Source organism: Dothidotthia symphoricarpi (genome assembly GCF_010015815.1).
Source record: "Dothidotthia symphoricarpi CBS 119687 unplaced genomic scaffold P153scaffold_12, whole genome shotgun sequence".
Taxonomy (NCBI): Eukaryota; Fungi; Ascomycota; class Dothideomycetes; order Pleosporales; family Dothidotthiaceae; genus Dothidotthia; species Dothidotthia symphoricarpi.
In genome coordinates, this window is record NW_022985019.1 from 733,059 (window position 1) to 759,654 (window position 26,596).

The 26,596-nt window shown below is 51.5% G+C and overlaps 12 protein-coding genes across 12 annotated transcripts; 6 read left to right on the forward strand and 6 right to left on the reverse strand.

The window, feature by feature from the left end:
* Positions 1-294: 294 nt before the first annotated feature.
* Positions 295-4,201, reverse strand: P153DRAFT_342306 (uncharacterized protein). The gene is made up of 2 exons (XM_033665960.1): positions 991-4,201; positions 295-935 (listed from the first exon to the last, which is right to left on the reverse strand). The coding sequence occupies exons 1-2, from the start codon at positions 3,961-3,963 to the stop codon at positions 651-653; spliced, it is 3,258 nt and encodes a 1,085-aa protein (XP_033522905.1). The 5' UTR covers positions 3,964-4,201; the 3' UTR covers positions 295-650.
* Positions 4,202-4,377: 176 nt separating this feature from the next.
* On the forward strand, positions 4,378-5,812 carry P153DRAFT_367644 (uracil phosphoribosyltransferase). Its single transcript, XM_033668322.1, has 5 exons — positions 4,378-4,522; positions 4,635-4,853; positions 4,905-5,263; positions 5,311-5,482; positions 5,532-5,812. Exons 2-5 carry the CDS (start codon positions 4,702-4,704, stop codon positions 5,581-5,583), a joined length of 735 nt encoding a protein of 244 aa, XP_033522906.1. The 5' UTR covers positions 4,378-4,522; positions 4,635-4,701; the 3' UTR covers positions 5,584-5,812.
* P153DRAFT_367646 (Elf1-domain-containing protein) lies at positions 5,813-6,767 on the reverse strand. Its single transcript, XM_033668323.1, has 4 exons — positions 6,583-6,767; positions 6,487-6,528; positions 6,296-6,434; positions 5,813-6,245 (listed from the first exon to the last, which is right to left on the reverse strand). The coding sequence occupies exons 1-4, from the start codon at positions 6,583-6,585 to the stop codon at positions 6,043-6,045; spliced, it is 387 nt and encodes a 128-aa protein (XP_033522907.1). The 5' UTR covers positions 6,586-6,767; the 3' UTR covers positions 5,813-6,042.
* A 239-nt stretch (positions 6,768-7,006) lies between these two features.
* P153DRAFT_367647 (GTP cyclohydrolase-like protein II) lies at positions 7,007-9,209 on the forward strand. Its single transcript, XM_033668324.1, has 6 exons — positions 7,007-7,576; positions 7,629-8,039; positions 8,093-8,597; positions 8,679-8,800; positions 8,905-8,975; positions 9,037-9,209. The coding sequence occupies exons 1-6, from the start codon at positions 7,144-7,146 to the stop codon at positions 9,040-9,042; spliced, it is 1,548 nt and encodes a 515-aa protein (XP_033522908.1). The 5' UTR covers positions 7,007-7,143; the 3' UTR covers positions 9,043-9,209.
* A 3,285-nt stretch (positions 9,210-12,494) lies between these two features.
* P153DRAFT_367650 (uncharacterized protein) lies at positions 12,495-13,010 on the forward strand. The gene has a single exon (XM_033668325.1). It carries the CDS (start codon positions 12,526-12,528, stop codon positions 12,973-12,975), a length of 450 nt encoding a protein of 149 aa, XP_033522909.1. The 5' UTR covers positions 12,495-12,525; the 3' UTR covers positions 12,976-13,010.
* Positions 13,011-13,959: 949 nt separating this feature from the next.
* P153DRAFT_367651 (ribosomal protein S3Ae) lies at positions 13,960-15,430 on the forward strand. Its single transcript, XM_033668326.1, has 4 exons — positions 13,960-14,123; positions 14,188-14,689; positions 14,745-14,846; positions 14,901-15,430. The coding sequence occupies exons 1-4, from the start codon at positions 14,002-14,004 to the stop codon at positions 14,940-14,942; spliced, it is 768 nt and encodes a 255-aa protein (XP_033522910.1). The 5' UTR covers positions 13,960-14,001; the 3' UTR covers positions 14,943-15,430.
* Positions 14,893-15,438, forward strand: P153DRAFT_39261 (uncharacterized protein). The gene has a single exon (XM_033671162.1). The coding sequence runs from the start codon at positions 15,084-15,086 to the stop codon at positions 15,366-15,368; it is 285 nt and encodes a 94-aa protein (XP_033522911.1). The 5' UTR covers positions 14,893-15,083; the 3' UTR covers positions 15,369-15,438.
* Positions 15,439-16,432: 994 nt separating this feature from the next.
* P153DRAFT_292683 (uncharacterized protein) lies at positions 16,433-18,466 on the reverse strand (the record flags this gene model as incomplete). Its single annotated transcript, XM_033663848.1, has 2 exons — positions 16,433-18,047; positions 18,096-18,466. 2 exons carry the CDS (start codon positions 18,464-18,466, stop codon positions 16,433-16,435), a joined length of 1,986 nt encoding a protein of 661 aa, XP_033522912.1.
* Positions 18,467-19,008: 542 nt separating this feature from the next.
* On the forward strand, positions 19,009-20,136 carry P153DRAFT_39314 (Ham1-like protein). The gene is made up of 5 exons (XM_033671209.1): positions 19,009-19,264; positions 19,321-19,437; positions 19,491-19,564; positions 19,663-19,844; positions 19,929-20,136. The coding sequence occupies exons 1-5, from the start codon at positions 19,196-19,198 to the stop codon at positions 20,063-20,065; spliced, it is 579 nt and encodes a 192-aa protein (XP_033522913.1). The 5' UTR covers positions 19,009-19,195; the 3' UTR covers positions 20,066-20,136.
* Positions 20,137-20,213: 77 nt separating this feature from the next.
* On the reverse strand, positions 20,214-20,971 carry P153DRAFT_318444 (P-loop containing nucleoside triphosphate hydrolase protein; the record flags this gene model as incomplete). Its single annotated transcript, XM_033665058.1, has 2 exons — positions 20,640-20,971; positions 20,214-20,552 (listed from the first exon to the last, which is right to left on the reverse strand). Coding segments are annotated over exons 1-2 (525 nt in total), but the record flags the coding sequence as incomplete, so codon positions are not given.
* Positions 20,972-21,235: 264 nt separating this feature from the next.
* On the reverse strand, positions 21,236-23,687 carry P153DRAFT_367655 (NAP-domain-containing protein). The gene is made up of 5 exons (XM_033668327.1): positions 23,194-23,687; positions 23,008-23,087; positions 22,203-22,919; positions 21,841-22,151; positions 21,236-21,785 (listed from the first exon to the last, which is right to left on the reverse strand). Exons 1-5 carry the CDS (start codon positions 23,238-23,240, stop codon positions 21,735-21,737), a joined length of 1,206 nt encoding a protein of 401 aa, XP_033522915.1. The 5' UTR covers positions 23,241-23,687; the 3' UTR covers positions 21,236-21,734.
* Positions 23,688-24,035: 348 nt separating this feature from the next.
* On the reverse strand, positions 24,036-25,819 carry P153DRAFT_293015 (sucrose transport protein SUC2; the record flags this gene model as incomplete). The annotated part of the gene is made up of 4 exons (XM_033663869.1): positions 24,036-24,462; positions 24,511-24,898; positions 24,949-25,667; positions 25,722-25,819. The coding sequence occupies 4 exons, from the start codon at positions 25,817-25,819 to the stop codon at positions 24,036-24,038; spliced, it is 1,632 nt and encodes a 543-aa protein (XP_033522916.1).
* Positions 25,820-26,596: the final 777 nt, after the last annotated feature.

Below are 26,596 nucleotides of genomic sequence, written 5' to 3' on the forward strand. Positions count from 1 at the left end.
GAAGGTGAACAGGGAGAGAAACACGCTCCAAGACAAAAAATAATTCTCAATCCATCCTTACACCGTCATGCCTACTCTGGATTTGGCATACATATCCACAGCCACGTGTTGGCGTTCACTCAACGAATCCCAAGCGTTGCATTTACGTGATATCATCGTTTTTGGCCTAGCGAACCACATTGCCAGGAGCTGAACGGCGTCTTCGCATCTTCCGCGTCCTGCCCTAACCATGGATGTACCGAGCCGAGCCACGACCAGCGGAGTAGCATCACATGCATTTATTCGGAAGGATTTGTCCGTCTTGATTGCATTCGTACAAGCCATCAGCCATAGGGCCCCGTGGCTTGCATACTATAACTGCATATTGAGCATCAACCCATCTTCCGTCTCCAGGTTGTATTCAGAAGCTGGAGCAAGAAGACTCAAGTCTCCATGACCCAACCATTCGTATCGTTCAACGCTGCATATCGCATGTAATGGGTATCCTGTTGTGACCCTCCCAAACCCAAACGCCCATAGCCAAAGAGGCTTGTATCATAACCGACAGTAAACAATCAGGATCCCGTAAAACACCTAACAAGCATGTAGACTCTGACGGCAAGCATCAGCTGCATCATGTGCAACAACATCGACCATCTCAGATGGTGCGTTCAAGTCCCTGCTTTCTCCAACTTCTCGACCACTACCATGAGCCGAGCTGTGTAGTTCTGCCATGTCTCCTGCCCCTCTTCTCCTTCAAACTGTTCAGCTTTGCGATGAGCAGCCTCGTGATATCGGACAAATTCCTTGATCTTCTCGACCAAGGCACTGAGTTGCTGACCGGGAAGTTGTGCCTGGATTTTGCCTCGCACAGAGTCATTGAGGCAAAGGTTTCCAAGAAGTACCGTAAGGTAGCCAACCGCGACACTTGAGTGAGACTCTTCTATCGACTCAGCCTATAACAAAGTCAGTTATGTCAATACAAACATAGAAAGGTGGATCTGAATGTACCTGAGAAGCTCGCTCAGACCCTTCGAGAAAGATCTTCAACAACGTAGCGGTTAATTTCTCGCCGTCATCGACATGTACCCTGGCCTGGTCGCTAAACTCTGCGAGATTGATCATGGCGCCCAGACTGAGAATCAAGCTGTCCCGAACTTCGGTCTGCACCTCCTGACCAAGTCCGGTATGAAGAAGTTCAAATCTATGACAAATTGATCGCACAAGTGGTTGAACAAAGGTTGCACCGGAAAACGGCTGACACGCCTTTGGCTTGTTATTGGTAAGATTCATGCAGAGCTTGATTGCCAACATGATTGGCGAGGCATTCTTGGTCTCGAGTAAAATAGGAATCAAGTCTGCCAAACGCTGAAGGACCCGGCTGGACCATAGATTTTGCTTCTGCTTTGGACTGACAGAAACAGCTTCCAAGATCGAGAAAACCAATTCCAGGACCGTCGTGTCTTGTGCTCTGTGTTGTCCTGACTTGAGACGTTCGCAGGGTCCCGAAGCAAGGTCGACAAGTGTTGATATTGTATCCTGGGTTACGAATGTTTCGGTGCTGCCAGCTTTTTGGAGTTCCAATACCATCAACTCCAGAACCTTCAAGGCTACTATCTGCGGCGTCATGTTCTCCGGCCTGTTCGGAGACCAGAAGCTGCACCCTTGTACCATAATCCCAAATTCAATCACCAAAGGTTGCGCTATTCTTGAGAGGTTGGATTTGCGTTCCTTTGCGATACGTTGAATTTGAGTGTCGTTGCTCAATAGAGCGGTCCAAGTGGCATGAATACCGGATTGGCGTATCTGGTCCACTACCGCACTGGTGTGGTTCGTCTCGAGGATGAAAATGATAGCTGTGATAGCCGCAAAGTCGAAAATAACTTCGCCGTTTGACGCGAGGTTCTCAAAGAACTGACGAGTCAGAGAAGAGTCAAGGAACTGGCCAACGAAGCTTTCGTCAGCCAGTTTCGTGCAGAACTCAATCATGGCGGTGCGACGGATGCTGTTGTTTGACTTGTTGGCAATATCGTCAATCGCAGACTCTGTATCTCGAAGGAATCTGTGCTGGTGTCCTTGTGTCCTAAGCTCATGGTGAGCCCGCACCTGACTTGTCTGCTCCTCTTCCTCCTCCTCATACTGGCTGTCTTTCTTTCGGAACTCTCCACCCAGATCGTCATCAAGATCCATGGATATCAAAAGTTCGTCTTCGGGGTTGGTTTCCTGAAGATAGGATCGTTGCTTTGCATATGTGAACTTTGAACGGACAACATTACCAGAAGCCACTTGCGATACCTGGGAATTCGCCGCTACTCCCACATCCACGTCCATGTCATTAAACGTGTTGTACGTAGTGTTTCGAGACTTATGGGTGTTGCCGTTCTGCTTTACCAAGGTGTGCGCTCTTGGAGTATGTTCCACAATATCTTCTTCGTCACTCTCACTATCGTCCTCTTCTGAGCTGGTCTCAGCAGGTTTGAGTGTGTCAATAAGCCTAGTCTTTCGAGATCGACCGTTGTGGGTGAGATCCGATTTTGATCTGGCTAGATCTCCAATTAGTGACCTAGGTTTTCGATCTGACAGTTGTAGTGCGGAGATACTGGGCATCTGTGTTCTCGGAGTCGATGATGACTCGCCCAACAAACTGGTGAAGAGTGCTTTTTGGCGCGGCGTTACCGAGCCAGGCGGAGTAGCTTTAGAAGTGCGGACAGGCGTGGCCATGGACCCTGATATATCATACATCGTGATATCATCTTCTGCCAGTACTTCAGGCTGCCTAGACACTCCAGAAATGGGAGCTGGTTGCAGCAACTGACGCTGAGGAAGCATGTTATGCAACTTTGCAGGTGAAGTTTGACTTTTGATGATGGGTTGTCGTGAGGAAATTTCGGTACGCTGTCGGGTTCTCCTTGGTTTGCTGAGCGCGGGTTCTGTAAATTGAGTCTTTGCCGTCAAGGCCACGACTGGCTGCTTGATTGGAGCGCTGTGGTCTTTCTTCTGATGTTTGTGATTACGTTGTGAAACTGAGGCATCTCTCTTGCGCTCCAATGCTGCTTTGGGAACCGTGTCAGTAGATACAGGGTCCGTTCGTTTTCGCTTCTTAGATGTATTCGAATCGTCTGACTCGGCAGGAGTTTCTGATGTAGACTGAGTGGTCGGTGTATTTGATTTCACGGATTGCTTAGTCTTGTTTCTTGCATTGAGACGAGGTAGTTTTCGAGTCGGCATGAGCGCTTCTTCGTCGGAAGGTACATCAAAGATGTCATTATGCATAGAGTCTGGTACTTGCGCGTTTTTTGCCGGTAATGCGAGAGTAGTTTTCCCGTTTTGTTTTGTCCGGGCCACAGATGGGGCAGGAGATCGAGGTCTTGGTGCGGTCTTCGGTATTGCGACGGGTTGAAACGTTGCGCCACCTTTTGCGATTTGCTCAGGTTTCTGTACAGGCTGTGGAGTCTTTCCACGTCGCATTTGGGACGCGATTGGATTGTGTGAAGACGGTGTCGGTGCTGGTGCAGACTTCTGTGGTTGGGTGGGTTTCTGCGGCTTCTTTGTAGCAGGCGCTGCTGACTTCACGACTTCGGGTTTGCGCAAGGGCTTGACGCTTTTTGGTGCTCGCTGCTTCGACCCTGAAGCCTCATCACCCGAGGAAGGCACGTCCCATTCATCTCCAGGTATTCTACGCTTGGCTGGAGGTTTCTTTGCCTTATTGAATGAGCGTGACAGGACGACATCGTCTTCGGAGGGCACATCGAAAACGTCCAGACCCCCAGAGTTTGCGCGTCCATTGCTCCGAGCTCCATCCGCTTCCGACACGCCTACTGGTGCTCTCTGTGTCGAATGTGAGGCAGTAGTGAGTTTGCGCGGTTCTTCCGAGGATGACGCATCGATGCTCGGTGACGGTGGCGGGATTGTTGAGAGACGTGACGACTTGCCATATGTCACGACCTTCTTGCGGCGTTCCGCGGTAGTGAACATGGAAGACATGGGTGTCAACGTGTTGCGCTTGGTGTGGTGTTGACGTCGCGAGCCTCCAAAAGTTGCTTTAGATGCGCATCGCGGTGGTGGTCAGAAGTCTGGTGCGAGACAGCAAACACGAGGAAGCCGCCATCCAACTTCGCAGCAAATGGACAGTTGCGTCTGATCACCAGCAATTGCGATTGTCGTCTTGCACTTCACGGTGAGACACAGCTCAATCGGGTAGCTGCATGAAAGCGAAGCCAATGACGAAGTCGTGTAAAGTTGCTCGTCTGGGGAGGAAGGCGCCAAGCAGAGTCCCCACTACCAGATCCCACTAACCCAAAAGGGAGGGCGTCATTGGCGTGGGAGAGCTCATGGTGGAGGTCGCCTATGTCGCGTGCCTGGCCGTCGAGTCCACTTCTCCTCGTTCCCCGTTATCTTGACACTGTGTCCGTTTGTTGTAGTTTCTCTTACATGCTCGTCTATCTCTGAGGTGATCTAAGACCGTCCTTGTGCCCCACTTACCGGAGTGTTGCCCAATTCTGTAGCCATTGACAGAGGCCTATCTGAGAGCTTCAAAGCTGAGGTAAGTCATGGTTGAACTTAATACGTGACCTCTCTCCTTCTTGCATACTCTCGTCGAAGCTCGTCTACGCTTTCATCTTGACAAACTTCATTTTCGACTGACCTGTTCTCAGCCTACAACCCCTCCAACTACCCCACTTCATACATTCTATACTATACCAAACCATACATCAACACAAAATGTCTTCCGAGCCCCAAACAGCCCCCTCGCAAAGCGTAGGCCCGGAATACCGTCCCGACACCCAAAAGCCCATTGCAACCGTCTCAACTCCCCTCACCCAGGCCAATGTCCACATCCTGCCCCAAACGCCGCAGTTGATAGCCCTGCTAACGTAAGATGGCCCAATGATCGCCACCATCGCCTCTCTTACTAACCATCCAAGCATGATCCGCGACAAAAACACCAATCGAGCAGATTTCATCTTCTATTCGAACCGCATCATTCGGCTATTGGTCGAAGAAGGGTTGAACCACCTTCCCGTCGTTAGCCACGAGATCACGACGCCGGTGGGGCGGACCTATGCCGGTGTCAAGTTTGAGGGCAAGATCTGCGGAGTGTCCATTATGCGTGCAGGAGAGAGCATGGAGGAGGGGCTGCGGAACTGCTGCCGGTCTGTGAGGATTGGAAAGATTTTGATTCAGAGGGACGAGGAGACGTCTAAGGCAAAGTTGTACTATGACAAGTTGCCCGAGGATATCGCCGAGCGGTGGGTGTTGTTGCTGGACCCTATGCTTGCTACTGGTAAGTCTTCTGAGTGTGTGTCTGAATATGTGCTGATTGGGATGCAGGGGGTTCGGCGCTCATGGCGGTTGAGGTCCTCAAGTCGAGGGGTGTGCCCGAGGATCACATTCTCTTCCTGAATCTCATTGCTAGCCCTGAGGGTGCGAAGAGCTTCGCAGAACAGTTCCCCAAGGTGAGGGTTGTCACTGCCTTTGTTGACCAGGGTCTGGATGAGAAGAAGTATGTTCCCCTTCTGGATTCACTGCGGCATTGCTAACAGACTGTCCAGCTACATCGTTCCAGGACTGGGTGACTTTGGCGACCGCTTCTACACTATGTAGGGTATTTGAGAATCCTTGCATCTTCATCATGACGACATGTGGTGGGTGGTTTGGCGTAGGGGTAACCCTCGATCTAGTCTCGACTTATAAAAGCATGAAGGCCTGTGGAAGATATATAGCTGCCCTTGAAGCTTTCACTCAAGAACGGAGTTTTTCCAATAAGAATATGCCATTTCAGTTGACCTCACCTCGCTGTAACTGACAATGGATGAACGGCCAACTTGAATAAACAAGGATTATATTTTTTTTTCTCCCATAGACATTGTTACGCGCATGCCTACACTTTGGTATGTCTGCCGAAGCAGAGACCTATGTTCCACATTACTATACACGAGCTTGCAAAGAGAACGCCGTGAAACCGTGGGCCTCTTTTCCTTGGTATACCCTGAACGCCTCAGATGCGAATCCTAACTCCAACTCACCAAGCCGTATGATGTACACTGGCCCTACAAACATGCTCTAGTCCGCATATTCACCCTCGGCATCCAGTTCGTCCTGCTCGATGAACCCATCGTCGTCATCGTCGTCGTCATTCGAGGGCTTTGGAAGCGCGCCGGTGCGGAAGGTCGATGGTTCAGTAGCCCTGCCAGCCGCAGCCTCTTTCGCGACGGCATCGCAGGCATCTATCCAGTCGGCATAGACATCGACGGGCGCAGAAAGATCTGTGGAGCGTCAGTGCACATGCTTCCCTCACTCCCACCAGGGCGCATACAGTTGATGTTTGTCTGGAACGTCTGTCCACAGACCTTGCACTGCAGATTGCCGACGCCCGACTTCTTCTCAATGGAGACGGAGACGCTTTTCTCGTGGTTGCAGAACAGGCATTGGAATGTCGTCGGGAGCTTCTCTTTCTGCGCAACTGGTCAGCGCAACGGCCGTCGGAGGCGCGCGTGGGAACTATACCCTCTTCGTCCCCTGCGGCTTGCTCGATGATTTGCGCTTGCCCTGTGCAACGATTAGCGGGCGCATGCGACACGGCCGTAGGCAGCGTGAACAAACCATTTTTGTGTCTAAAGCAGTCGATAATGTTCGAAACGCGGTGCTGTTGTAAAACTTTTCGAGCGGGCAGTATTTAGACGCGTCGTTTTGCTGCCACAGTCCTGGAAAACAGTATGAAGCTGTCTGGCCTTCCTCACTGACGCGCTTCTCACTCGTCGCGAACGTTGAAGTGAACTCTGAATGCGACACCCCCGGCGTGGAGAACTCCGATAGCAACTGCCCTTTGGGTCGATGCACGTGACGATAAGCGCCTCTAGTGTCCCCGTAGGGCCCCGCTCCCAATCAGTTATCGCCGTCGGCGCATCAGTAGTCAGCTGTGCTGGAGCTCCCACCTTCGACCACGTTACTCGTGGCTTCTTCGCTCTCCTCTCTGTGTCTCTTGGACACGTCGAAACGTTTAAATAGAGCTTGATCTGCTGTGCGAGTGCTTATCTTTCTGGACTTCGAACCCATTCCATTCGACTCATCCCTTGCATCCGTGGGAAGCTAATACCATCCTTTGTACTGCTCTTTACGTTGCCTACCCAAACTTTCACTGCCAGAGAGCACCCAAAACCAATCATGTCAGGCACCACCAGTGATGCTATTCTCAAGGAGATCCTGGACGGTCTCAAGGCAATGCGGCTGGAGAATTCCGAGCTAGCGGCTTCTGTTGACAAGATCAATGGACGTGTAAACATGCTTGCTGGCATCAAGCAGCTGAAAGATGAGGCAGCAAGCGCAGCGGCCAGCGGTACTCTCAGCCAGGAGAAAGCAAAGGAAGCTGAGTCGGAGAAGGCCGTGGAGGCAGTTAGTCAACAGTACGAAGAGCCATCTACACCCGTTGATGAGCCTCGTCCAGCAAGCGTTTCAAAGACATCAAAGATCATCTTGACTTCATATCCCGGCCAGGCTGGTGTTGACCCATTGCCTATGGTCTGGGGTGCAAAAGACCCTGCTGTGCGTGGTCCTGTAGTTGTATCAAGACATGCGAATACCATTCGTAGGCGTAATGGTATGTACACCCGATATATCCGTCAATTTATACGTTTACTAAGCTTGGCCAGCCATTGGTGCACATGGAGGTTCATACTCGATCTACAATGCTCTCGCCGTAGCAAGCAAGAACCTCGACATCACCCACAAGCCAGATTTCACCAACACAGAACCTGCTGCAAGCATCGGTCCTTTCCCACAATGGGGCGACAAGAAGAAGATTGTTGCCATGGATCCATATGGGCATCTTGCTCCTTGGTTGTACAAGGACATCATGGACAAAGACGATGTCGAGATTAGGCCCACCATTGCCATTACTCGCGCGCACATGAAGCTTCCCGAACTAGAAGAGAGCGTAAGAGCTGGTCGTCTTATCCCAGATGGCAAGATTTGTGTCAATGAAACCGGCGAAGTTGCTGTTACCAAGGTCGCCGTTGAGCCTGTGTGGTATCTCCCAGGTGTAGCCGAGCGATTTAACATTGGTATGCACCACACTCAACTACGTATCATAGCCCAGCTAACAATTTTTGCTCAGACGAGGGGATTCTCAGGCGAACACTATTTGAGGAGACGGGCGGCTCATACCCCGAATTGATCACTCGATCCGACATCAAGCTCTTCATGCCCCCCATCGGCGGTCTCACCGTTTACATCTTCGGTGACCCAGCCAAGATGTCTGATCCCAGCGCCCGTCTCGCTCTCCGTGTCCACGACGAGTGCAACGGCAGTGACGTCTTTGGGTCTGATATCTGCACATGCCGTCCATACCTCACTTTCGGTATCGAAGAGGCAGTGAAGGAAGCCCAGAAGGGCGGAAGCGGCGTGGTCATCTACTTCCGTAAGGAGGGTCGCGCGCTTGGTGAGGTAACCAAGTACCTCGTATACAATGCAAGGAAGAGAGGAGAGGACAGGGCAAGCGAGTACTTCCAGAGGACGGAGAACATCGCCGGTGTCAAGGATATGCGCTTCCAGGCGCTGATGCCTGATATTCTTCACTGGCTCGGTATCACCAAGATCGACAGGATGCTCAGCATGTCCAAGTAAGTTGCCATCTGCGGGCTTCCCCATGCTTGCTTACACCACTTTCCAAACTTTATGAGAACAAGCTAACATCCATGTAGTATGAAGCATGACGCTATCGTTGACCAAGGCATCCCGATTCACGAGCGTGTTCCGATCCCAGACGATATGATTCCCGCCGACAGCCGTGTCGAGATTGACGCCAAGATCCAAGCCGGTTACTGTAAGTCTCCCGTTCGTTTATGCACCCCTCTTTTCGCAGATGAGCGCAACACCTAGCTCAACGCTTGCGCCACCGGAAAGACCACAGGCTGACACGACCCGCAGTTACAAATGGGCACATCATGTCCATGGACGAGCTGGCCAACGTGAAGGGCCGTGGATGGGAAGACGTCGACGTACGTTACATATATGCTCCATCTCATTTGCTCAATGTAACAAAGCTAATCCCAACAATAGCACTGAACGGTAAGACACGCGCAGCAACGGTTCGTATGGAAGCACCATCCTTACAATGCGTATACTCGATGCCAATCAAAGAGAAGCAATGCCGAGACTGTGTTCCCAACAACTACACATAAACTTGATAGAAAAATAAAAACAAATCACTCCAATACCATATCTCAACACTATCATGCTGACAAACCGTCAATGTGCTTACTGGTTCGTACTCATGCGAGTGTGAACCTAATACGGCAAGCCAGTCCTTCCACACCACGTATGAACAAGTGTAAGAACCATCATCTCAATCTTCCGTCCTGCTTACATCGATAAAACGGTTTCAATCACAAGCTTATCTGTAACTCTGTGTGCTCGTGTATGTAGGTATGCCCTCATGATCACCACCACCGTCGTCAATCACCGTTGCATAGCTGCTGTGTAACGTAGCGTTCGTTGCAGTGCGCTGGGTGCAGATCGAGACGCAAGTACGGTGCATGTCGTGCGACGGAGTAACGGTTGCTCATCTGTCGTGTTCGTGCTAGGCCAGGGAACTGGAGTTTACCTAGTATCTGGTGTAGACCTTTACACGCGGTCGTGCGCGAGTTTGGAGTAACAAACTTTGTATACGTGGGATGAAATGTCTTCACCACGTTTCGTGTTGACAGTTTTGTGTTTAGGCTTGTGTTTGCAGAAGCGGAGTTGTGTAGGGGTTGATGGTTCGGGGGTTTGTAATCATATCGAAAGAAACACACCGTCTTACTTGTTGAGCATGTGAAAGAGCGATAATGACTGTACATCCGTAGAGCACGCTGAGAGTTTCCCGCACTCAGGACACTGGATTTTCGTGTTGGAACACTCATGTTGTTCCTACCTACATTTCATGAGAGCATGTGCAACTCCTGCATTTCGTCCCCCCACATCTAGGTACAACGCATGCTGCACTCCAGTCATACCCACCAAGCACGTGGACTCATCATCTCCGCTCAACGAGGTACAACACACAGCAAAGACGTGTCGGACCCCGCCATCAGGACGTGGATATGGCCAACACCAGCGCGTGGTAAGACTCTCCGCCCTACCCGCTGCCTGCACACATGACCCCTCTGTTCCGAGCGGAAAAACAGTCACCGGCGCGGCCCGCTTTACCTTGGCCTCGACCGCCATGTCCATGTGTGTATCATCATGTACCTGTTGTGTTTGCCTTACCGCTCTTCTCAACGTACCCATGACCGGTCCCCACTTAGTTCACGCACAACACATAATCCAGGTCTAGCTGCTGGTCTTGTTGCCGGTGTACGTGGGCACGTTGTTGAAAATTGTGGATAAGGGCGGATATCGCATCGACTTGTAGTTGGATAGAAGGAGTGGGAGTAAGCGCGCCTAAGTGATGTTGATATATGCACGTGTGAAGGGAGTGTGTTGTTCCGGCCTCGGGTGCGATCGGCGCGAGATCTGCCATGGAAGCGCGTCTGGACTTTGCGGAGAATACTTGGGAGTGGTGTGGTGGTGTGGTGGTGAGGGGCTGTCGCGTGTGGTTGGAAGACAAGAAAGGCCAACAATATGCTTACACTCCACCGGCATTTCAGGATCTTGCTAGCCCCTGGAAATATCAAGTGGTGCCGAGATTTGAACTTTGATTAGAACTCATATGGCAGGTTTAACATTGACATACTCATGTGCACGTTCTTAAACGGCCGCGGCTATGACGGCGGGATGTCACATACATGTACCCGTTCCACTGGTCCATATAGTCGTAGCGCCCATGTTCATATGTCCGCTGTGTCGCTAACCTTGGGTTGCAGCAAACTGGGCAGCATGGCATAGTCGGGCTCCTGCATGTGCCCCTCAATATGGGTTGATTGCGGGCCTTGTATAAGTAGCGCCTGTTCACGGCGAATTCATTCCATCCAGTGGCCAAATAGATTTTCGATTGGAATTTTCCACATGGCGTTGCTTGCCTTGCGGTTCGTCCAAATTGTGATGTGTCAGTAGAGTTGGATTTTGAGCGGCACGTGGTAGGATTGTGGGTTGACCGAACCTGAGACGAAGCGACAACGAATTCTGAGGATAAGAGGGGCATGTCCCTACGCAGGTGCGTGCGTATACCTCTACGCGCAATAGTAGTGTATATACGCAAGTGCATGGTAACAAGTCGTAAAGCATGTGTAATGCCCAGCTGGAGGTGACTCTTAGCAGTCGAAGGTTATGGAGGCGGAGTGGCCTCCGCTCTTTTCGAGAGGGATTCCCAATTCGAGCGCTCACACAGCTGAGTTGAGGAAGCTGGCATAGAAAGTGGGAAGTGGAGACCAAAACAGTCGAAAGAGGTTCCAGATTCAGTTGGTGTGGAGGCGTGTCATGCTATTCACCCGGTCAACAGCGACAGCAGCCACGTGAAGGGTGTTTCCAAGCGGTGGGGGGAAGGCGGCCTCATCTGCCGGTAACGTGGCTGGCCCTCAATCGTCGCGCAATCCGTGGTACCATTTACGAATGTTATTGATGCCAATGCTCAAGATGTCACGGTGGGAGACTTCGGTACCGAAGGCCGGTGAGATGATGATCAGAATCACTTGATGCTTGCTCTTCGCTTGCTCTTGCTCTAACCACAGCGCACGAGGGATGTGAAAGGATGCCCTTGCTGTGCTTTGCTCTCAACTGTTGGAAACATGCTCCGTATGCAATGCATGACACAGGTTGATAGAAGATTCAACCGACGTAAGAAATGTCGTCACTTGGTAGGGGACGGCACAGAAAGGCGTCGTTTTCGTAAAACCTTATCGATAACAATCAAAATGTGCCCGCTGGATTCCAAGTCCCGAGCCTGTCATCAGCGCACGGCTATGACGGTGTCGGTATGGGATGCTCCTCTGCCAACTCGGCTCCCATCCGCCTATCCCCTTGGTGCCAAAGCGTGCGGTGCCGCCGCCTCTGCACCCGCTGTTCCGGCACACAACACGAATCGCCGACGCCAATACCGGCGTCCGTCACCGTGAGCGCATTCGCTGGACGGACAGCGTAGCCTTCCAGGGCTGACAACGTGCCACCGTCAATTGTGTTGACAGAGGCGGTGGCTTTCTCAAGCTCCGCTTTGGTGGCCAACTCACGCCTGCAGCAGCGGCGCGGTTTCGCGACGATACTGAACAGTCTTGTGCTGGCTGAGTGAGGCCAAGTCAGGGCGAGTGAGCGGATGACAGCGTAGCACCCCCTGCCACTTACATCTCTAACGATCCACGTTGTCTGCGACGTGCGTTTTGCTGCATTTGGATCAGAAGCCAAAGATGTGGAGTGGGACGCTCCGGCTGCTGATGCAGCGCTGGCGTTGACAGGGATGCCCCGGGACATGCATGTAGGCGTATACACTTGTGGCAGGGGTGAATAGTGTCTGGGCATACCATTCATATGTACCAGGCCTTCCCAAGTGTCACTCTTACTTTCGTCATTCCAGCATCCATACTTCTCGCCAATCCTCCAACTTGCACGAGAAAAAGCTACACAGCATACAAATTCATCATGTCGAGCAACACCCGATACTACTATTCGCTACCAACCGAAGCACCACAACGGTCAAGATCAGGCAGTCGTCGCCCACCTCTTACGCCTTCCGTTGTTTCCTCGCCATGTCTTACAACACATGTTCCCGTGGCTTCTCGACGAGACTCTGCTGGATCAACGGGAAGTCCGACCAAGGCCTCTACTCTGCTCGCCAAAGTTGCCTCGTCACCCACCACCCCGCGGGGCGAAACTCCTCTACCAAGTCCAATGCCTTCTCCGGAGATGAGGCACAGTGAAATGCACTCCAGCTCCTCATATGGTTCTGGAAGACCTGCTATATGCAGGAGTGAGAGCGAGCGCTACGTAAGACAGTACAGGCAGCAGGGTGAGCAATATTGCTCTTGTCATCGAACTAAGCAGAGAGCTGACAATATTTCCAGACGGCTACATCAGCTTCCCAGACTTTGAGCAGCTCTGCCAAAGACAGAGCCCGTATGATCAGCGAAGTGAGCACACTGCTGTCGAGACATGACTAGATGAAGAGACCAAGTCAAGAATTGCGACCGAATGGGAGAAACTCCGACAATCCATCGCAAGACTTACGAACTACATCCCCATCTGAGCATACATGTTCACCCCCTTTACACGGAAATCCAACATTTTACCCCTAGAGGATTAATCAACCCATTCCACCTTCGCCGCCACAGCATTCCATCCATGGACACGAGCTGTGCAATTTCTGATCGAAAGGGGGAAATGCGACAGGTGGTCGTGGCTGACAGGACGTGCGCCATTCTTGGGAGGCATCAATATGCGGAACGGAAGAAGAACTTGCGTGCGGTGTCAGGCGAGGCGGTGCACAGCCACTGCCCCTGGCTAGTCAAGGCGAGAGTACGAGGGGGTCCGGGCACCTGGCGGCGAGGAGATAATACGGTGAAGGCGTTGGAATGAGAGAGCACGTTGATGATCGTGGCTCGCATCTTTGTTTGTGTGTAGTTTAGTGTTGTCGTGCACGGAGTGCATAGTCGGCGGCGATAGCCGTGACAGGAAATGAGAGAGTGAACAATACTTCTGGCCCATACTGCGCACAACTTGCATTGTCGACATCGCGACCACCTGACTTGCGACTGAGTTTCTGTGGACATGATGAGCCTTCGTCACATGTAGCGTCTCCCAGCCTGTGTGGCAACATCCTCCACAGAGCCCTGGGCGCAGTCCTGCGGCAAGGCCCTCAACAGCGACATGAACAATGTCCTCCCAAAAAACCATCAGCTGCACAAAAGTGCATGACGCCCAATGGGAGCACGCGTAGCCGCCTCGCGAGATCGTGAGGGGTGAGGGTCGTTGGTGTGGCACCACGTGACCCTGGGCTGGATTACCCAAGCCAAGACTCGCTTAATTCGAGCACTCCAGACACCATTGTGAAATTCGCTCCTCGACCACCGACGACGATATCACCACACGCCTCGACGCCCAACTACTAACGTCGCAAACATGGCTGTCGGCAAGAACAAGCGCCTTTCAAAGGGAAAGAAGGGTCTCAAGAAGAAGACCGACACCTTCGCGAAGAAGGACTGGTACAACGTCAAGGCGCCAGGAACTTTCGCGATCCGAGAGTAAGCCTCCCCGCAGCGCCGACAGCGTCAATGAATTGGAAGCTTACTCGTCTCTTCTCTGCAGTGTCGGCAAGACCCTCGTCAACCGCACCACTGGTCTCAAGAACGCAAACGATGCGCTGAAGGGCCGGATATTCGAGGTCTCGCTCGCCGATCTCCAGAAGGACGAGGACCACGCTTTCCGCAAGGTCAAGCTCCGCGTCGACGAGGTCCAGGGCAAGAACTGCCTGACCAACTTCCACGGCCTCGACTTCACCTCCGACAAGCTCCGCTCGCTCGTCCGCAAGTGGCAATCCCTCATCGAGGCCAACGTCGTGGTCAAGACCACCGATGATTACCTCCTCCGCCTGTTCGCCATTGCTTTCACCAAGCGCCGGCCGAACCAGATCAAGAAGACCACATACGCTGCCTCGTCCCAGATCAGGGCGATCCGCAAGAAGATGATCGAGATCATCCAGCGCGATGCCAGCTCGTGCACTCTTGCCCAGCTCACCCAGAAGCTGATCCCCGAGGTTATTGGCCGCGCCATTGAGAAGGCCACCCAGGGCATCTACCCTCTGCAGAACGTACGTGCATGGACATGAGAGGGGTACGGGGAAAAACAAGGCTAACCTGCCATAGGTCCACATCCGAAAGGTCAAGCTCCTCAAGTCGCCCAAGTTCGACCTTGGTGCTCTCCTTGGTCTGCACGGCGAGTCGAACCAGGATGACTCTGGTCAGAAGGTACGGCCCTCCTAACACCCCCTCCTGTGCAAGAGTACGTCTAACAATACTCAGGTTGAGCGGGAGTTCAAGGAGACAGTCCTTGAGAACGTGTAAACAGTCATGGTTGAACAGGCAGGGGTTTTTCAGGGTCTTTCAACTTTCCGCGGCATGATATGGGCATCCAAAAGGTGTTATGTTTACAAATGAATGGTCAAACATACACCTTGATGTCTCTCCGCGGTACTGACGGCGTGCATGGATGCATTGGTCGCATCTGGTATTTATGTGGCGGTGCGGGAAAAGTGCAATCACGGAAATGACAATGACAACTTACACCACTTTTGGGTCCTTTGCTGTCAGTTGCTGCTAACATCGTCGTTGGTCCAGGCATTCGCATCACCAACGCGTTATGATAATTTCTTTTGTTTACATTCTCTCTGCCTGGTTTTCTTATTGTTGTTCTTCGTTCGTGGTCATGTTCCTACTCTTGATGCCTTCAAACTTCTCGTTGTCCCATGCCTTGTTTTGACGTGGTCATAATAAAGCATCTCACTTCACGTGCACGACAACATTCGTAGCATATTTCATTAAGCCATCAATCCCCTCCAACATGTTTACTGATACAGCTATTCTACTGCAAGGAATGATTCTCTTTTCCCAGCGTGCGAGACGATTCCCTTAAGATTTTGCATCTCGTCGGGCAAGTATCATCACCATCCAAGCCGCAACTACAAGAGCACAATATTATGCACATTCGATGTGCCTGTTTGTCATTCTCATCCTAGATCTTACGCTTAACATAAATATTCTGTGGACTTTACCTTAAACAGTCATCCTCGATCTACGGAAGTCGCCTACATGTCTATCCTCTCATGCACAGCATAACAGGACACGTCCCCCGATCTTCAACCTCGCTTCCCACCTCCAAGGCCCAGCGGTGTGATACTTCGTTGGGAAATCGGTAGCTTCCGCAGCCTTACCGAACCCGGCAGCATTGCGGTGTGATTTCGGGTTCACGCTGATGTGTCCATCGACCTCTGGAACGCGTGTTGAATACGTGAGCACGTTCTCGCGGGGAAGCGGGATTTGGAGTTTGTCTCGTGAGGGTTCTGTTCGTAGGCTGGTAGGTGTGTCTCACCGCTAGTTTGGCGGAGTGGAACGTTGAATTATGACTCGAGGGTTTGACAAGAACGGTGCGAGAGGGTGGACTGTAGGTTGCTTGGGAGACGATGTTGTGCTGGTATGTTTTGAGATGGTGTGATGGCGATGGGGGTATTGTGGACGAGAAGTTGGGGTGGAGCAGTTCGTATGTTTGGTTTTTTGTTAGGGGTAATCTCACTTTCCCTCAGGATGATAGTTAGCTCGTACGCAAAACTATATTTTTGTTATTGCGATGTGACTGTCCCGAAAACACAACGTATGCTGATGAGTATGTACGCAGGTGGTCATAGGACCTGCATCCCTCGTCAACATCAACGAGAGTCTACTCATCGTTAACAGAGTCGATCTAATTTCTATACATCTATATCAATACCGTTATGTCTCCTTACGGCATCATCTCGACTTCAACTCGTGCGGTCTGTCGTTTTGCAATCGCACGCTCGCTACCTGTCTCTCCTCAACACCTTCTGCTTCGGTAGATCTTCTCTTCTCCTGATCCTCACTTTGATCTCTCCCCTCGGCACCTTCATACTAGATCCGTCATCCGCTTTGGGGATCTCCCAGACACCTGGCGTCTCGTCTTTCTTAGTTTCGCTTGGGGTGGGTTTCTCTTCTCCACTCATAGCTGCGGCGCCAGCTTGGGCTTCTTGCCCTGCTTCCTGCAATTTCTCGAAGAAACTTTTCTTCGGGGCTGGCGTAATTTCCCAAAGCTGCGTGATACCTGCTACAATGGCTATAACAAGTGCGGTCTTGTAGGACGCCGACATGTCGGTAGGGGAGACGATGGATGACGATGGAGGTGTGTTGATAAAACGATCGGGCCTGAATGTGTCGGGAGAGACGAAGTTCACTGGAGATGTGTTGATAAGACCCGTAGACAAACCAATGTCAACATATGAATCAACGTCCAATTCAATCTCTTCCCGTTCACCAGGAACAATACTCTGCTCTTCCAGTGTGACTGGTTTTGTCACTCTGTATGTGCTAGCAGAAGAACCGTAGAAACGTCGAGCCTCGCTGACGCAAGAACGCAGGTATGGGAATGACTCTTCAGAAATCGCTTGACTCGTCGATGCGAACGACATTTCCGGAGGAGCGGGGAACAATGGATGTATTGAAGGAGGTTGGACAGCTTCTGCCCAGTCTTTAGTTTCTTTCTTGATTCTTTCCAGAGGCGTTGCGTCTTCTTTTTGCCCCTCAGGAGAACCTGATAGTGAGTAGATGTGTAGAAGCGTCCAAAGAACCAAAGGAACGACATCTGCGACGATGCCATGTACGAGTTGGAGCGCAACTGCAGCTCGTGCTACGATTGGCAACTCGTGCTTTTTGAAGAGCTCGTTGAGCGCTGTAAGCAACGTATCGTCGTCAGCGTCCATCTCTTCTCCGCTCACACTTTCGTCATCATCTATCACCCTTCTTACAGGTGGACTTGAGAGTTCGCTGAAAAAGTTGCTGAAATTAGACAATAGCCTCCTCTTAGCTAATGCTGCTGCAGGAAGACCCCTAACTGGAGAAAAGCGAGGTAATCCGAGGGCGAGCGCATAGTACAAAGCATTGAAAGAGGCCAGGTCGGAAGCCAATAAGGCATACGATTCCGTGAATTGGCTGCCTGTTACCGGGGGCAAGATTGTATTGCAGCAAAAGTCGTTTATGAGTGCGAAGAAGTCACACTCGGCTTCTGATGTACCGTCCGTCAACTCAACGGTCGATACACGCTCCCATTGCATCTGGTCTACGATGGAAGAGTTGAATGTGATCATGTCCGGTAAAGATCCTGACAATAGCTTCAACGAGGCAGTTACGAAACTTTCCATTTTATGGTCCTCAAACATCTCCCTTTTGATGGTCTTTTCGATGGTGGGCTGCAGCTCGAAATACTGCTTTTCAACACTCTTTGGCATTCTGAACGCATTTCGAAGAACAGCCCATCTGCTGCTCTCTGCTTCTGTCAGATTTTCCCAGTTCTTGTAAACTTGATCTAGAAATGAGGTCGAGAAGGTAACGTTGTGCTTCGATCCTGCGGCCTTGTATGCGATGATGTTGGTGACTGACGACTCCCTGAATGACTGTTAAATACAACCCACCTATTGGATTTCCATAACTAACCTCACACCTATCATCCAATCTTCCGCGCCAGAGATAATGCTTCCCAGATGTTGTGCACCCGGAATCCAGTATGGTAGTGATTGTACCCGCCTCTTCCCTCCATCTTTACTCTTTGTAATCTCCCCCGAGCCGGACAGTAATCTCGTAGGAAGAAGTACGAACACCACGGATAGAACGACTTGTGGCAAAAGATCGAATACTGAAAAATCTTGTGGTATGAGACTTGCAAGTTGCCGACCAAGCCTGGAGTAGTAGGTGACGACAAACAGAAACGGACTGAGTAGCAGAAGATACCATATCGGAAGGAACAGCATTCTTAAAACCCTGTTTGATGCGTACACGCCCAAGAACAGCCACTTGAGTGAAGCCATGCTGAGCAGCTCGTCCCTTTCGCTCTCGCCGACACCCTAATCTCTGGAACAAGCCGACAATATGAGCGGACCGAATAATGTTGTAGAGGCTTGCGTCGAGGGCGTGAAGTGCCGGGGTTAAAACTATGCTTTCAGTTCGAAGCAACAATAAGGTAGCAGTGCGAACTCTGCAAAGCTTGCCGATAGGCACGCGCGGTGATGGATGTTTGTGAAAGGCAATGGTGGTAAGTTGCTGAACAGCTGAAGGGCACGGTGACGCGCTTTCTGATTGGGTACTTTCTCGCTTCGATGTCTAAACATAGACTCCACCTTTGGACGCTGCAGACCAGAGTTTGCGCCTTGCTGTAACCTCAGCCCTACACCCCATTTATTGTCCAATTGAATTGAGAGTCAATCAGCCCTGTAGCGCGATACTGTCCTTTTGCTTATCAGGTACTAACCACAACACTACGGAACGCGATACTTGATCGGTATATCATTGGCGATATCCTGGAGCTTCACATGAGTCAAACTAATATTTTGAAGGCGCTCGGCAGACACGTGCACATAAGCAGATCCAGCGTTGGCTACACTACCCTAAGAAAGCTCGCCCTCAAAGATTACAACTTTCCATTGACTATACCAACGCACCGGCCTCCTCATCAAAGAGAGCAAATCAGCTTCAATCGATCTACGAGACATTCTCGTTTTTATAGCAAGCACTCCAACAGCAGCTACGCAGTAGTCGACATGGCGTCCACCACCACAGTGCCAAAGCACCTGAACTTCATCACAGGCAACAAGAACAAGTTAGCTGAGGTGAGACTAATCCCTCGGTCTCTGCGATAACAAACAAAGCTCACGTAGCGCCACAGGTTCAAGCCATTCTTGAAGGCGTGATTGAACTTCGAAACCAGAATGTCGACCTTGTTGAAATTCAAGGCACGGTAGAGGAAGTCACTTCAGACAAGGCACGGCGAGCCGCTGAAGCCGTGAGTTCAACATCAAATAAAGCGAGCCCAGTCGATTGCTAATGCTCGTTCAGATCAAAGGACCTGTTCTCGTGGAGGACACATGTCTTTGCTTCAAAGCCATGAACGATCTGCCTGGCCCATATATGTAAGTACCTTCGTGACTGCCGCGCCTCTCCTGTTTGAGCTTCGTCTACATAATCTCAAACCCTTCCTTCCGTAACCCCAAAGTCTGATTGTCCATAGCAAATGGTTCATGCTTTCCCTTGGCGCTGGAAACCTCCACAAAATGCTCTCGGGTTTCGACGATAAATCCGCACAAGCAGTCTGCACATTCGGCTACTGCGAGGGTCCAGGCCACGAGCCTGTGCTGTTCCAGGGACGTACGGATGGAAAGCTGGTAGAGAGTCGGGGATCTACAGTCTTTGGTAAGCCGTGGCTATTGAAGCTGTTCTTTCCAAGCATGATAGGGAAGTAATGGCGAAGAGTGTACAGAAGCTAACAGCACACAGGATGGGACTCATGCTTCGAGTACGAGGGCCAGACGTACGCGGAGATGGAGAAGAGTGAGAAGAACAAGATCAGTCATCGGGCCAAAGCGCTGGATAAACTGAAGGAATGGCTGGCGGCAAAGAAGGTTGATGGGTAGAACAGAAACATTCTTGACATACGCCCAGTTCCTACATCTCAACACCAAGACAGACGAGACAGTCAGTACTCACCAACAATCCCATATTTCAGTTTCCAACTCGATTATGTCCCATGATATTCCCTCTACCCAGCAGAACTCCCTACTCTGCTCGGTCCTTCTTCCAATTCTCGATCCATTGCTCCACTCTCTCCAGATTTCCCTCCACATCCTCCGCACTGTCACTCCGCAACTCCACAATTATCTCCTCCTTATACGCCTCCCTCGCCTCATCAAGTAACACCTGCATAATCTCGCTATCCATGTTCTCCTCGAGCTTTTTATCCTTGTATCCTCTCGCCGTCAGACGGTCGTACAGTATGGTAGAGTCGCAGCGCAGTACAATGACGAGGTCTATCCAGCGCTCGGGGAAAAGGTCGCACGCGTGCCAGTCGAGTATATTTCCGCCGGTTTCGTTGAGGTCGGTAGCTTCAAGGTGATCGAGGAGCTATGGATTGCGTTAGTAAGTCTCGCAATACCATCAAAATGGGCTGCTTATAGCAGTGTTTTGCTAGTTGCAGTGGGGTTCGCGCACCTTGTCCTCATCCACTACCCAGCTTCCTGTCTCCTCGTCCTTGCCCTCGTGGTAACCCTCGTCCTTGACGATCTGGTTTACAGATATGTGATTGAATCCCGTACTTCGTGCAAGCTGTTCCGCGTGTGTGGTCTTGCCTACGCCTGGTGTCCCTGTGACTATGATGTTGGGGTTCTTGCGCGCCATGGTGATGATTTGTGAGGTTTTGCGGCGGTCGCGCAGGGAGGGTCAATCAGTTGATATATGGACGTCGATAGGTTACGTAGGTGCGAGTTTCGTAATCGTATGTCTGAAGTCAGACCAGGGAGGTGCAAAGTGTCTTCAGCTTCGACTGCGCGCGTTGATGCCTCTCGTGTCGCGTTGTCCAAAAATTAATTTCCCCGAGCTTAGCCCGATATTACCCCACCACGAAGTACCCCGCACTATGTTAGTCCAGATATTAACATGCAATCATTGTGCGAGTAGCGACAACAGATGACACAGTCACGCGAGGTCAGTGGCCGTAAGATAGACACCAGAGACCAGAGCTATGAGAGGCCACCAACAAAATGACTACACATAACGCAAGGGTGGAAACACAAAGATAGTATCAAAAGCATTGCATAATCTATATTGTTTGAATACCACCCATACCATATTCCCAACTCCAAATTTTTGCCTCTTAACAGAAACAATATGCTGAACACCACTAAATACCACGTCGCATCTTTCCACGACCATAGGATACCGCTGGACAGCCCACTTAGCGTCAGACAATGCTGTATGCCGTACTGTCACACTAGCGAGTGCCTGGTTGCAACCTGATCTATGGCAGATGGTTGTGGAGGAAGATTGACCATAGTAGTTGGGTTGGATAGCTAGACCAGAGATCTCGAACCAACCATCTCCAACTCCTTTGATGCAGTGTTACGCCATACTGAGAAAACATATTGGGGGTGTGAGGGCGTCGAGGGGTCGTAAGGAATTAATGAAATCGTTGGATCATATAACGAGAACCGTGTAACCACCAAAATGCGTCATGATGCCGGCATGTAGATTGGAAGAAGAAGCCCAATGTCCCAAATCGCAGGATATCTGTCAGCCACATCGAGCCATTTAACTCTGCTTGCACTCGGTAGTCTCCTGCTTGGGTTTTGTGTCATCGTCCTGCGAGATGATTAGTATGCCGTACAACAAAAAAGCGTTTCCAGGGATAACTTACCTCGTCATCAGACTCCTCATCCTCGTCGCGGTCGCTGAGCTCGTCCTCGTCCTCGTCATCCTCATCTTCGAAGTCGCCCTCGTCGAACTCGTCAAAGTTCTCGTACTGGAGGGCCTCGCCAGTGAACCAGTCAATGGCATGAGGGATGAACTTCTCCTTGATAATCTCGCCAAGCTGGTAGTCCAGTTCGAGGCGTTCCTCAATATCACTGGTAGCATCGTCCTCGTCCTGGGGGGGCTTCGGTGGGTCGAAGAAGTTGAAGAAAGAGTCTGTAGGAACGGTCTTCTTGACTACTCGGGTTTGCTTGGTGTCTGCGTACGGTTAGCTCATCTATTCTGCAACATAATATATGAAGCACCCACTCTTGTTCCTCTGCTTCTTGCTCTCGATGCGAACAGTCAGGTCCTTGCCTGATTTCCAGTCGACCTTCTCGCCCTCGGCGTGGTCGTAGATGTAGTCGCCACCGTAGCCGTTCTCTTCCTGGTAGAAGTACGTCTTTGAGATGGACTTGTTAGAGAAGAACTCGTTCTGCTCGAACTCAAAGATCAGGCGGAAGCCGGGGCGGTCGAGATACTCCATACGGACGTCGACCAGGTGCTTCAGTGCCGCCTCATCCCGATCTGTGATCATCTCGGCAAGCTCGGGCTGGGTCTTCAAGGCGGTCAACCAGAACTCTGGGATACCCTTGACGTCCTTGCCCTCTTCCTTGTTGAGCTCGGGAGTCTCCTCATCGTCGTCCTCATCCTCGTCGTCCTTGTCCTTCTGTTCGCCAACCGTGACCTGCTCTTCTGTGGGCTCTGTCTCGCCGTTGACGATCTTCGCGCGGGCCTGGTACAGTGGTGTGAACTTGGCAAAGTACTTCTTCTCGAGCTGCAGGACCTCTTCCTGGAATTGGGCCTCGAGCTTGGAGTGCTCCTTCTGGACGCCCTTGAGGCCAGCCACGCGGCGGCGGACTGAGACGGGCAGCGACTCGACATAGCCGCTTGACTTGCCCACCAGGCCGCTGAGCTTCGCCTGCATCATGGAGACGAGGGCGGGGTTGGCAGCGAACAGTCCGGCGGCGGCACGCTCCAGCTCCTCTGTGAAAAATTCGAATTAGCGGTCAAGCCCTGGAAAACGACCACACGCGGGGTCGGAGGGGTAACAACAGCAATTACTGCGACTCACCTTCCTTGATGGTGCCTACGCCAGGCTGCTGGGCACGCGACGATATGGGCGCAGCGTTGGCGGGTGTGTTCTGGGGGGTGCTGTTGGTGAACTTGTTAGACTGGGGGACGTCCATGGTGGCTGTCGTTGCGGTGACGATTTCGTCGACGTTTGAGAATGTGTGGCGCGGGGCAGGAAGAGACTTACGGAGCGGAGATGGAGTCCATCTTCTTATTGCGGATCGGCTCAGACATCTTGGCGGGTCTGCAAGGTCTGTATGCAGGTGGCGAGTTGTTGAGTGAGTGGTGGTGTTGTTGGAGAGCCTTTGCAGTTTTTCGGCGTATTGAGTGAGAGGGAGGCCGCGCTAGCTGACTTGCTGGGCTAGTGGGGGATGACCGTGCCGCGAATGATGCAAAAAAGAGAATAGGACAGCGTCTTTGGGTCCCAGAAAAGAATTGCGTGCGTGCCGTGGAACCAGGAAGGAATATTCATGGAAGGTGTGGCAAGCGTCCTTATCCGAGGGCTTGCCTCCCACCACGTACTTAGCGACTCGTGCTCCTCGCCATGACAACACCTACCTCATTCACAATAGCTTACTGTGCAAGACACTGCACTGGGAAGGCCGACATTGGCCGCGCCAGTTTTTCTTGCTCTCGTAGGTGCACTTGCAAATGTTGCTCAATTGGTCACGGACGACTGGGTCTTGAAGTTTGGGAGTGCATGTGGCATCGGAAGAGACACCGGCGCCTGTGTTTCGCTCCACAGGCTACTAGGAGCCGTGGCTGTTTGCTTGAACACGCAAGCATTCTCAATTGCTTCACAAAGTCAGACAAACGACTTCTACCCGGGCCAAGCGGACACTCCTAACCACATCTGCCTTCTAGAACGTTGCGGGGACAGCGGACCGAACGATCAAATAAATCTCTTTATCAATATCCTCCACGCCGGCGCGCCGCCAAGGCAAAACACGGAAAACGCATATTGAAGCAACGCGATCTTAATACGTCAGTAGTATCCTGTTTTGGGTTCCAAATGCTATGCTGATGCGATCAATAACCCTGGAGACGTTTCAACCGCCTCGTAGCTAACGCGGCCACCAAAGCTGAGCATGCCCCGATGAACAGACAAACCGCAATTGCATTCGGCCCGTCTGTCGAATGGTGCTCTTCCGGCGGTGCATCCGAGAGCTCAGGGCTTTTCCCAGGCTCAAGCAACGAAAATACCACCCATGAAATACCCGTACCAACAAACTGCGGTAGTGTAGTGTACAAATTCATAATGCCAAGATATTTCCCTGAACTCTCGCCAGTCGCAGAACCGTCTTCTTCGAGTCCTTGGTTGAGGTGTAAAGTGACAGGGGCTTCAAGCTCGACTGAATTGCGTGCGAGATGACCGTAGCTGTGAGCGTTCGAAGAGAGGCGGTTAATCTCGACACCAAGGAAAGCGAACGGGGCCCAACAGCTTATTGCCCATGATCTAGGGATATTAGCAAGGTACTCTGAGACAGTGGGAATAAATCCTTACACTCCGCATACGGCAATGATAATAGTCGCACCCCGTAACGACTTAACGAACGGAGCCATAACCATTGAAAAAGCAAAGACAAGATGCGAAACTGTCCAAGCAGTGAGAAGCGAAGGCTTGTATTTTTTCATTTTAGTCGTGAATGATGTGATCTGAGCTGGCGGACGAGAGATGAATCCTGGCGCCTCATCTTCTGGACTCTCAACGAACCAGGGGAGTAGAACCGACATGATGAAGGTGATGATAGAGAAGGATATCAAGGCCATCGAGCCGATGCGGCCAACTTGTCCCGTCAAGTCGCCGTCATTCCTGACCTCTGCTGGGGCGTCGTACCGTAGGTAAACTTCACCCACCCACGTTGTGCTGTAAAAGAGGAATGGAAACCAGCCTGTCCAACTATTAGCAATTCATCATCTTGAGACGTGAGTGATAGCCTACCAATCCAAGCCCAGAACTGCACGTAGCAGATTGCTTGTATACCCCTCGGCAACTTGACAGCCGACTTTGCAATGGTGCTCAGGACTTGCAAAGGGCCGAGCTTCTCCCCTCCCTCACTCCCGGTACTTAACAATACTCTCTCCGTGACTGCCCAACTTGTAATCCCGACCGTGATACACAACGCCATGGCCGCTACGGCTGTCAGCTGCTTGAATTGTGTATCCCCCAACATTGACCCGAAAACGAGTTGTAGATCAATGGCGCCCGCTCCGTACCCAATCAATGAGCCCACTGCAACCATTCTGCTTGCCCAGCTGCTCCCCAGTTGTTGTTTTGGTATGGGCAAAGCATCCACGATCAACCCCCTACAGCTGCCTTGTACCGCGTTGATGGCGAAATCTATCCCATATATACTGAATACCGCGAGATAGATCGTGGCGCTATTCACAGCTTCTTTGTCCGTAACGAACATCTTGACCACCTCTTTCGTCCAACCCAGCAGCAGGAGAAATATGGACACTAGAACCGTTCCACCGATCATGAAAGGCCGTCTGCGACCCCAGCGCGAGGTAGTGCGGTCTGCGACGACGCCGACGATAGGCTGCATAATGAGGCCGGACAGCGGGCCTGCGACCCAGACGAGGGATATGTTGGACTTGGTGAGGCCGAGTTCGAGGAGATACGGTGTGCAGTACGTCATTTCTACGTTCCAGGTGAATCTAGTAGTCAGTCAGAATGAATGGCTGTTCGTAGAACTAGGTAGTGAGGTGTACTGTAGCCCAACCAGAGACGTTGTAAGAAGAGCCATGCGCATGCTCTCAGACGAGCCTTTTATGGACGGCGTGCCCGACCATTGTGTGACAGAGGGCATCTTGCTCCCCAAAGCCCCTCCTCAACTACACTGAAATGCGCAAGATTCGTCGCGTGTACGTTGATCGTGGCCAGAGATCTTAGAGCTGGAGTTATTGGATTTTACGGAGTCGCATTGGCGTGTAAACACGGGGCGACACGGTGAGTAGGAAAGTAAAAGAGCGTATGGGTGAGAAGCGGAACTTTGTTATTCTCTTGGAGCTGCATGTGGTCTGGGGGTTGCAGGGGAGACGTCAGCTCTACTGTGGCTTGGCTTGCGGACCCTTGAGATGAGACCATTGGAGTGACCCCATAATTAGCTAGTGTCCGCCAAATGGCATCCCCGAGCGCCTGGTTCGGCAGGATATATACCGATGGTATTCGACGATCGATAGAAGGATTTGGACTGTTGTCGAAGGTCTATGTGCATGCTGAGATGGCCGTTGTGAAACCTTCGAGCTGGTTCGTACCTAACCGAGATGACATTTGCTCTGACATCGGCTATCATCCGTCTGGGCAACGGAGCTGCTTCCGGTCAACATGTCCAAATCAACACATAGAGGCATTGCACTATACTTCCCAATTTGGTCCCAAACCGAACTGTGTGATATGGGCAAGCACGATGTTGGCGGACAGAGTCAAGAAGGGGAGCGTTAAATGAGGTATTGGGATCAGCAGCAGGACGGAGAATTAGTAAGATGGAGAGGAACGTGTCTATACTTGAACATGATTATCAAAGGAGATGACCAGCTTAGATGGCCATGGTTGCTCGATGAACAGAGAGTTCACTGTTCGTTAC